At 43.9% G+C, this 11,089-nt stretch overlaps 1 protein-coding gene across 1 annotated transcript; it reads left to right on the forward strand.

Annotated features, from left to right (window-relative positions):
• The first annotated feature begins 7,868 nt into the window (after positions 1–7,868).
• LOC145007424 (uncharacterized) lies at positions 7,869–10,019 on the forward strand. The gene has a single exon (XM_078966362.1). The coding sequence runs from the start codon at positions 7,869–7,871 to the stop codon at positions 10,017–10,019; it is 2,151 nt and encodes a 716-aa protein (XP_078822488.1).
• The last annotated feature ends 1,070 nt before the right edge of the window (positions 10,020–11,089 follow it).

The following is an 11,089-nucleotide window of genomic DNA, read 5'->3' on the forward strand; positions in this document are numbered from 1 at the left end:
ACCAGCCCTGTCTGCATCAGAGTACACATGCAGAGAAGGAGAGTGTGCATCAGTATAAGCATGCAACATGGAGTCTAGGTTGCGCAGGAAGCGAAGGCCGTGATTAACAGTGCCTTGTAAGTAACAAATGATGCGCTTGACCGCTGACCAATGGTTCTCTGTTGGAGAATGCATGAATTGGCAAACTTTGTTGACAACATAACTAATGTCTGGCCTAGATAAAGTTGCATATTGTAGAGCCCCAACGACCTGACGATATCGTACAGAATTCTCAAATGGCGGACTGTCCCCAAGAGCTAAATTAGCGGTTGTGGTAATGGGGGTGTCAACAGGTTTAGAATGAGATAGTCCAGCTTTTTGAAGAATTTCCAAGATGTACTTTCTTTGGGATAGACTAAGATCAGGTCCTTGTTTAGTCACCTTTATCCCAAGAAAATAAGAGAGAGGACCCATATCCTGAACTGCAAAGGTTGTACTCAATCGGTTGACAATGTTGTTAATGGCAGTAGGATTGTTACCCGTAAGGATGATGTTGTAGCACCTGGTTCCTGGTATGTATTCTTGATTATTAACTCTCCTTATGTATTGCATTTTAACCTTGGACTCGGCGAGTTGAAGGACTAACTTGCCGAGTAGAAGCAGGTCTAGTCACGGGATCAACTCTGGCTACTCGGCGAGTAGGGTCGTGGGACTCAGCGAGTAGGCCCTGTCTGGACTAAAACCCTAACCCGGGTGTTTGCACCCTATTTAAACGATCTAACCCAGCCTCCACAACCCCTAGCACTCCCAGAAATCTGTAGAACGAAACCCTAGCCCCCTTTGTGTCCTTGTGGGTGATTTTTAGCATTTTGAAGGTGGTTTGGAGCTTAAGAGAAGAAGGAGAAGGTTGAAGAGTGCAAGAAGGGAAGAAGATCCGGAATATACTCTGTGAAAGGCTTCTATTCAGGTAGAAAAGTCCCTACCTTGACCCTTAGTTCATTAAACCTATAACGACCCGTTCCCGGTATGTTGATTTATTGGTAATTATAGTGAGTTTTTCAAGAGGGACTCGGCGAGTTCTAGCCTGACTCGCCGAGTAGGGTCGCGCCTGAGGGCACGCGTGAGCCGGGGACTCGGCGAGTCCATATCCCTGACTCGGCGAGTCCATCTGTCTGGGTGAAACCCTAAAATCCCCGGGTTGCCCACTATTTATACCACCTTATAGCCCCCATCCTCGCCTCCCTCACCCTGAGAACGCAGTGTTAGAACCCTAAACCTCCCTTGAAGAGCTTATATGTGTTTTGGTGCCATTTTTTGAAGGTGTGAAGAAGGAGAAGAAGGAAGAAGCAAGGAGAAGTGTTGTAGTGCAAAGATCCAAGGCCAAATCAGAGTTAATTGAGGTATTTTCGGAGTTCCATCTTGTTATATGCTTTAAACTTCCATTAGAGCTCTCCTAAGAGCTAGTTGATGCTTGTTCCAAGCCTTACACTTGCATGAACGTCTTATTAAGTCGAAATAGCTATGGATCTGAATGTTGGGGTGTTGTAGAGCCCAGATCTACTGTCTTTTTGGAGTTATATTGCATGATAACCATAGATCTACCCATTTTGTGCATCTTTTAGCCTTATTTCCCTTATTCATGAGGTTGTACACGTAAAGTTGGAAACTTTACGTGGTAAATCAGCTTATTGGACTCATATCTATCAATTGTATGCATTGGATTCAAACAAAATCGAGTAAAAATCAGTTGCATGGCGGCAACTCGGCGAGTCGGAAGAACGACTCGACGAGTTGGGTCGCGAGTCCCGAGTTCTTTAGTTTTATCAGTGTCGAGTGTACGAGGTGAGTTAGAGAGTGGACTCAGCGAGTTGAGGGTGAACTCAGTGATGGAGGGACTCGGCGAGTTGTTCATCAACTCGGCGAGTCCAAGGCAATCTTCTTGGGATCAAGAACAACTCGTCGAGTCTGTTCATACGACTCGGCGAGTCGGATGAAGATTGTCTGAGTTCTTGGATCAAGAGGGTACTCGTCGAGTCGATGCCAGACTCGACGAGTAGCAGTGAGTAAAAGTGAAAAGTGAGAGTAGGACTCGGCGAGTTGGGTGGCCCAACTCGGCGAGTCAGCCCAAAGGAGAGTTGACTTTGACCGAGGGTAAAAGAGTCATTTTACCCCAAGCGCAGTGTTTAGTATTTGATTGAGTGTGTTTATGGATTTGTAGCCGAGGAGATTCAGGAGCAGCCGCCGTTAGCTTTCCGAGCCACACACTCAGCAGCCAGCTTACGAGGTGAGTTTCCTTCCGGTAGGAACGGGTCTAAGGCCACAATGCCGGCCCGTTCAGTTAACAGTAGTTTCCGGATTTAGGTCCGATGCAGTAGTTAGTATGTTCGATGCCTTCGAGGTTCAAACAGGATTTGTGTGCTATGTTTTATGTGTTAAGTATTGTGTTCCGGGCCACGGCCCGATGTAGCATGTCGTATATGTGTTATGCTAGTTGATGTGTTATGCTATGCCATGTTCAGTCAGTCAGTTCCGGACTTCGGTCCGATGCAGTTAGTTCCGGACTTCGGTCCGATGCAGGGGACAAGGTCCCAGTCAGTTCCGGACTTCGGTCCGATGCAGTTAGTTCCGGACTTCGGTCCGATGCAGGGGACAAGGTCCCAGTCAGTTCCGGACTTCGGTCCGATGCAGCCAGTTCCGGACTTTGGTCCGATGCAGTTAGTTCCGGACTTCGGTCCGATGCAGGGGACAAGGTCCCAATCAGTTCCGGACCTCGGTCCGATGCAGTTTCCAGGCTTCGGCCCGATGCAGTGGGCAAGGCCCAATATGTGTTTATATGTTATTGTATGGTATGTGGTAGTTTGGGGGAGCTCACTAAGCTTCGTGCTTACAGTTTCAGTTTGGTTTCAGGTACTTCCGCAAGCAAAGGGAAGAGCTCGGGGTGACAGCATCGCACACACCACAGCATAGCTTTTATCCTGGGGATGTCTTTTGATGGTTTTGGATTGATGTTGTATGATACAATTTTCCGCACAATATTTTATTATGTTTTGGGGATACATCGCGTATGTTTTATGTTATGATACTTATATTATGGTTTTGATTATATGGAAAAACGAAAATTTTTGGGTCATGTTTTTGGGTCGTTTCCAAACCCCCCTTTCTTGTCCCTAAAAGAGGTTTTAAGCCCTAAGAACCTAAATCTCTATGTGTTTATGGTTAATGTTCTGCAAGGACTTCGGATTTGGACCTTTAAGACATCCTAGTAGCATAAAGTCTCTGTGGTTGAGGTGATTGAGGTCCTTATTGAGTGTACTCAAGTCGGCCCCATAGTCCCGAGTGGTGAGTCAAGGGTGACTCAGTGAGTGGGGAGAGGGACTTGGCCAGTGGGACCGGATTAGTAAGGGAAGGACTCGGCGAGTTGCTCGTGGACTCGGCGAGTCCAGTCAACTGGAAGTTGACTTTGACTTGGATTTCGACCTGATCGAGGGTAAAAGGGTCATTTTACCATAAGAACATCTAGCAGTGTTTGACTGATCGTTTTGTGGGATTTATAGCCGGAGGACGTCCGGAGCAGCAGCAGCAGTAGACAGTCAGTTTCCAATCAGTTCAGCAGCTACTTCGAGGTGAGTTACCTTCCAGTAGCGGTGGGTCTAAGGCCACAATGCCGACCCACCAGTAGGAGATGTATGATTAGATGATTGTCTTTGTGATATTCATCTAGGGGTTGCTACTACCTGTGTTATGTTTATGTGTTAGTGACAGTAGGGGGAGACAGTCCCCCAGAATACCGGTCGATAGGGCTGAAGGGGCGGTCATGCCCAGCCATGCTAGATAGACTATGTGATATATGTGTTATGTGGTAGTAGTATGGGGGTGAAATAGTCCCCAGTATCCGGTTGAGAGGACCGAAGGGGAAGCCAGCACCCAGATATGCTAGGCAGTATCCGGTCGAGAGGACCGAAGGGGAGGCCAACACCCAGATATGCTAGGCAGTATTCGGTCGAGAGGACCGAAGGGGAGGCCAGCACCCAGATATGCTAGGCAGCATCCGGTCGAGAGGACCGAAGGGGTAGGTTGGGCACCCATATATGCCTGACAATTTATGTATGTTATGTGATTATATGGTATGTGGTACATTAGGGGAACTCACTAAGCTTCGTGCTTACGGTTTTCAGTTTTGGTTTCAGGTACCTCTTCAGCTAAGGGAAAGGAGCCGGCGCGATAGCAACATATCACACACACTCTTGTTTCCGCAGTTATGAGTTTATTCTGGGATTGATACTCTCATATTTTGGTTGTTTACATGTTGTGGATTTCAAATTTGGGTTTTAGATCTGAAATGGTTTAATTAAACAATGTTTTAATTATTAGTGTTTTCTAAGTAAAGTTTTAAAAATGAATTTTTGGACGTGAAAAATTGGGTCGTTACAGATGTCATCCACATAAACAAGCATGTACAAAAGGGTGCCGCCAGAGGAGTATATGAACAAGGAAGGATCGGTTTTGGATCCCCGAAAACCAAGAGAGACCAGTGCTCGTGAGAGATGATGAAACCAGGCCCATGGTGCTTGTTTGAGCCCGTAGAGGGATTTGTGAAGACGACATACATGATTCGGATGTTTCGGATCCGTAAAGCCAGGTGGTTGTCGAAGATAAACAGTCTCTGTCAGATCACCGTGAAGAAATGCATTTTAAACATCCAATTGACGAAGAGGCCAACATTGTGAGACTGCAAGAGAAAGAACAACTTTAACGGTTGTAAATTTGATGACAGGGCTAAACGTCTCATGGTAATAAATACCAGGTTGTTGATGAAAACCTTTGGCAACGAGTCTAGCTTTGTAACATTTGACAACACCTGATTGATCTCTCTTAATTTTGTAGACCCACTTACAGTCAACAATATTGGCATGCTTAATAGCAGGGATTAAGGACCAAGTGCCATTGCGCATAAGCGCATTATATTCTTCAGCCATGGCTTTCCGCTATTGGGGAGATTGATTAGCAACAGAGAATGACGAAGGCTCAATTTTGCTAGGTACTGAAGTGTGATATGCTGCTGGGTCATAAGGAACCCGTGGTTTTGGATTGGGACGCAGATTCGCGGGACGAGCCTGACTTAACGTGGCTGTCGTGATCGTTTCAGCAGCGACCAGTTGAGCAGTGACCAGTTCAGCAGTAGGCGGTGTAGTGGTGACGGGTTCAGCAGTGGGAGCTGTTGGTTCGTCGACGGGTTCGTTGATAAAACCGGGTGTTGTAGATGGTATGGGGGTTTACCGACATTGGCGAACGTAGGTACGAAGCGGTATGTTTGCTGATGGCGTATCGATGGGAGCTTGATCAGTAGGGTAGCTAGATACGTAAGGATCTGGTGGTGATGGTTTAGGAATTTGGTGACCAGATGTTTCGGACTGACAGGGGAAGTGTTGTTCGTTGAAATGAACATGTCGGACAATGTAAATTCGTCCGGTGGTGATATCTAGACACCGATAGCCATGATGTGATGGACTATAGCCGAGAAAAACACAGGCTATGGACCGAAAATCCATCTTGTGCTTGTTATAGGGTCTAATATGAGGAAAACATTGTGAACCAAAGACCCGTAAGAATGAATAGTCAGGTTTCCGTGTGAACAGGTATTCAAAGGGAGATTTGTTAGCAAGGTTCCGTGAGGGCATCCGATTAATGAGATAAACAGCGGTGTCATAAGCAAAGTGCCAATACTTATACGGAACCCCGGATTGTAAAAGAAGGGTGAGGCCGGTTTTGACCACATGCCGGTGGCAGTGTTCAACAACGCCGTTCTGTTAACTTGTGTGGGGGCATGAAAGTCGGTAAATAATCCCAAGAGAGGTGAGAAATTGTGATAGATTTCGAAATTCCCCACCCCAGTCGGTTTGGACAGATTTAATTTTGGTACTAAATTGACGTTCGATCATGATGGTAAACTGTTTAAAAACGCCTAACACATCCGAATTCTGTTTCAACGGAAAGAACCACATATATTTAGAGTAATTATCAATGCACAATAAAAAATAGTGATGACCATGAATGGAAGGGATTGGGGCGGGGCCCATACATCACACACAATTAAATCTAAAAAATGATTACTCTTAAAATTTGAGGAAGACAAATGTAATTTGGACGATTTGCCAATATGACAAGAATTACAAAAAGAAACAGAATTTTTATTGCAAACTGGAAGACTAAATCTAGAGAGATTAGTATTTAAAAGCTAGGAGTGCGGATATCCAAGTCTTTGGTGCCAAATGTCTGGAGAAACACGAATAGCTGTAAAAGCGACTTTCGGAAGATTGCAAAATTGTGGGAGACGCATGGAATAGAGTCCGTTGTTACTTGGACCGGTGAGGAGGGTGGTGCATGTGAGCTTGTCCTTAACAACAAAAAAAGAGGAGTGTTAGGTGCTATTTGTGCACCTTTTTGCACACCTTTTTGTCCCATTTTATGCATATATTTAGCAAAATTGTTCTTCCTTTTCCTTGCATTTTATCATATTCATTTTAGTCTCTAGAACAACCTTATTTGCACACTTTTATATCTTTTTCAGGTAAACCGGAGGTTGGAACGCGCTTTGGGAAGTGTCGGGAAGCATTGGTGGAGATTTCGGGACAATCCGGCGAAGAACTAAAAAGTTGGAAAAATCAAGTTTGGAATTGGAGTCAGAGAGGTACACGGGGCGTGTTGATTTACACTGAAAAATCAACACGGGGCGTGTTTGACCAAAATGGGAGCTGTTGACCATGCTGAACACGACCCGTGTCAGTTTAGCCTATTTTAACACGGACCGTGTTCGACCCAGAAACCAACTTTTGGCAGTTTTTCTATCTTTCATATTACGGGTTGAGGATTATAGGGACAGGGGGGGAACATACCAGAGCACCATTGGAGGAGGATTTTCAAAGGTTTTTGCAAGGGTTTGATTAGCAATCATTTGGAAACATTATTTCTAGTATTTGTAAGTTGTAATTGCACTTAATTCCATCTTTTATTCTTGTGATCTTGTTCTAGCCATGTGTGGCTAGAACCCTAATTTCTCCAATTTCATGTTTTGACTTCTTGGTAGTGACTTCATTCATATGATATGATGTTTGTTCTTAATTTCTATTTAATGAATTTGATTTTGCTTCAATCGAATGTTTGATTCTAATTATGATTCTTATTGGCCATTTGAATTAGGGTTAGGTCATTCAAGTTATCTCTTTTACAAAATCCGTAATTGTTTTGTGAAATTGAATAAGTAACAAGCATTAAATTGATCTTTATTGAATGAATTTAGTGTAAATTTTATTCATACACTTTTACACTCCCGAGCTTATGAGGAGTATTGGGTGTTGTTGGGAACATTCACATAAAGCTTCATGCAATCTTATAATCTAATCCTAAGAGCTTGTTTAGATTAGGTTAATAAGGTTAGGATTAATCAAAGAGCTTGTTTTGGTTAATTAATATAGTGAATGGGAAGTGTTAGAGCTTATTAGCACTTTCAAGTACCAACTTAGATAGAATTGAACGAATATTGTGTCATCTTGGAGTCACATTGCTAAATTGTCATACATGGGGTTGGAGTCCTCACAAATTCTGAACTTAATTCACGCACTTAATTGAATGCTTATGTTTTTAATTATTTGTTTAATCATTACATTCTAAAACCCCCTCTCTTTTTACTATTGGTGACTATAGTACCTTGTGCAAAGAGGTATAGACTAATTGTCCTGTGTCTCTGTGGATCGACCCTGCTTACCTTGTACTACCTTTTTAGTGCAATATAGTGGGATTATTTTGGAGTATATCGTACCCCTTTATTTGTTGGGTTTGACACTCCTAACAAATTGGCGCCGTTGCCGGGGACACGATGTTACTAATTGTTTATGCCTAGATCTTTTCGTACAGGTACGCCATTGCCAATTGATTCGGAGATAGAGAAGACTGCAAAGAAGTTAAGGAAGCAAGCCAAGCTTCGTAAGAGGCAACCGGGTTCCGGGACTTCTTCATCATCTACTCCCCCGGTCATCAACATTTGGGAGGACATACCCCTCTCAAGTGTATCCACATCAGAAACAGAAAGTCTCTCACTCTCATCACAACCATCTTCACCCAACAATACCACTTCACCTTCTTCACCTATTCATAATATCCTAAACACTTCGCCTACAGAAACATCACCCACTTCTCAAGCCATGGCAGACATCCCTGGAGGAAATCCACCTCCAAACCCACCACCCGAACAAACCCTCCGCCAATGGTCAAGACAAGAGGTGACTCAACAACCTCTTTGCATCACATACCCAGCCGCCACCAACTTGGAACTAAAATCCGGGCTTATCCATTTACTCCCAACTTTTAGAGGATTGGAGAACGAAGATCCTCACAAGTTCCTCACCGAGTTCCATGTAGTATGTGTGGGTATGAAACCACACAATGTCACGGAGGACCAAATCAAGCTTAGGGCATTCCCCTTTGCGGTGCAAGACGCGGCCAAAGACTGGCTTTATGACCTCCCACCGGGGACGGTAACTACTTGGGTAGATCTTGCAAGGTTGTTTTTGGATAAGTACTTTCCCGAGATGAAAGCTTCCGCCCTACGGAGGGAAATCATTGGAATCAAGCAGCACAAGAGAGAAGCTTTTCATGCATATTGGGATCGATTCAAGAAACTTTGTGCTCGATGCCCAAAGCATGGGATTACCGAATACCAACTCCTCCAATATTTCATTGAAGGAATGACCCCAATGGAAAGAAGGCTTCTTAACGCCTCTAGTGGTGGATCTTTGCCCGATAAAACCCCAACTGAGATCCGAAATCTAATCAAGAACATGGCTGAAGATTCCAAACATTCAAGCCATGATGAAGAATGGTACACGGATGCACCCCGAGGTGTAAAAGAAGTACAAACTCCTCAGATTGAAGCTCAGTTGTCCGAGCTCACGAAAGTAGTCATGATGTTGGCCAAAGACAAAGGTGTGCAGTCCACACCCCGCCCGTGCGGTATTTGCACCCAAGTGGGGCATCCAACTGATATGTGCCCACAACTCCAAGAGGAAGATTATGAAGAAGTGAAAGTCATGGGAGGCTATTCGGGGGCAAATCAAAGAGGTTATGAGCAACCAAGAGGTGATCAACGATGGAACAATAATCAAGGGTGGGGAGGCAATCAACAAGGGAACTATCAGCACAATCAATCGCATCAATATCAACCAAGACCACCATTTCCTCAAAATCAACCACGACCACCATTCCAACCTCAAAATTTCCAACCAAGGCATCCACAACAACCCCCTCCCCAAGCGAGTTCTTCAAATATGTCCCTAGAAGACATAGTAAAAAGCCTTGCCACAAGTACTCAAAGCTTTCAACAAGAAACCAAGGCGAGCATAAAAAGCTTGGAGCAACAAGTATCACAACTTGCTCAGTCCGTAAGTAAGATGGAGTCGCAAGGCAAGCTACCATCTCAAACGGAGAAGAACCCAAAACACAATGCGTGTGCAATTACATTAAGAGGTGGGAAAAGCTATGAAAATCCAAAGATGCCGGAGGAAGAAGAAGAAGAGAAGGAGATTGAGGTGGAAGAAGCTATCAAAGAAGAGGAAAAGAAGAGTAATCCAAAGTCCAAGAAGCTAATAGAATCTGAAGTGAAAGTCACACCAGCTCCATTTCCTTCAAGGCTGGCAAGCACCAAAAGAGAAAGGGAAGATGACGAAATCATGGCCATGTTTCGAAAGGTTGAAATCAATATCCCTCTTCTAGATGCAATTACACAAATTCCTAGATATGCTAAGTTCCTTAAGGAACTTTGCACATCTAAGAAAAAGCTTAAAGGAAATCAAACCGTGAAGGTTGGTGAAAATGTCTCAGCCGTGTTACAAAAACGGCTACCAAAAAAATGCAAGGATCCGGGTGTTTTCACGGTTCCTTGCAAAATGGGTAACCTTTTTGTACCACGTGCCATGCTTGATCTTGGAGCCTCAATTAATGTTTTACCTTATTCAAGTTATAAGTCAATGGGAATTGGACCTTTATAAAAAACCGGAGTTATCATTCAACTTGCTGATCGGTCTTTGGTACATCCGAAAGGTGTATTGGAGGAAGTGTTAGTGCAAGTTAATGAGCTCGTTTTTCCCGCTGATTTTTATGTTTTAGACATGGGTGATGAAAACACCCCACAATCGAGCTCCATCCTTTTGGGGAGACCCTTTATGAGTACCGCAAAAACAAAAATAGATGTAGCCAATGGTACTTTGTCAATGGAATTCGATGGTGAGGTAATTAACTTTAATATCTTTGAAGCTATGCGTTATCCTAGCGATATTCATTCTTTAAACTTCATAGATGTTATTGATTCATGTACTAATGATTGCGTTGAGATGTCAAGCCAAGATGTGCTAACCACCATCTTGAGCAAACACTTTGATAAGATAGGGATTAAAGAGTTGGCTGACAAGTACACATTGGAAGACGAATTGATCGAAGTAATTGATTCCTTGGAGAAAGCACAACCAATGAGAGTTGAACCACCCCGCATGAAGCTAAAAAGTTCTAATCCGAAACTTCTCCCATCTATAGTACAGCCGCCGACTCTTGAGTTGAAGGCTCTTCCCGACCATCTCAAGTATGTCTATCTTGGAGAGGAAGAGACACTACCGGTGATAATTTCGACTAAGCTGGCACGAGAAGAAGAAAAAGAGTTAGTTGGAATTTTGAAGAAATATAAGGAGGCTATTGGTTGGACTATTGCGGATATAAAAGGGTTGAGCCCATCATTATGCATGCACAAAATACTGATGGAAGAGGACTTCAAGCCAACCCGTGAAGCACAGAGGAGGTTGAATCCAACTATGATGGAGGTGGTCAAAAAGGAGATCATGAAGCTCTTGGATGCAGGTGTAATCTATCCTATTTCTGATAGTAAGTGGGTGAGTCCTGTGCAAGTAGTCCCGAAAAAAGATGGAGTTACCGTTGTCAAAAACTCCGAAGGGGAATTGGTACCCACCCGTGTGCAAAACGGGTGGAGAGTTTGTATCGATTATAGAAAGCTGAATGCTTCCACCCGCAAAGACCACTTCCCTTTGCCATTCATTGATCAGATGTTAGA

The sequence above is a fragment of the Lactuca saligna genome, chromosome 7 (genome assembly GCF_052625555.1).
Source record: "Lactuca saligna cultivar CGN05327 chromosome 7, ASM5262555v1, whole genome shotgun sequence".
In the NCBI taxonomy this organism is placed as follows: domain Eukaryota; kingdom Viridiplantae; phylum Streptophyta; class Magnoliopsida; order Asterales; family Asteraceae; genus Lactuca; species Lactuca saligna.

Excerpts from the sequence above, each read along its gene's own strand:
- LOC145007424 (XM_078966362.1), top strand. The coding sequence starts at position 7,869 with ATGCCTAGATCTTTTCGTACAGGTACGCCATTGCCAATTGATTCGGAG.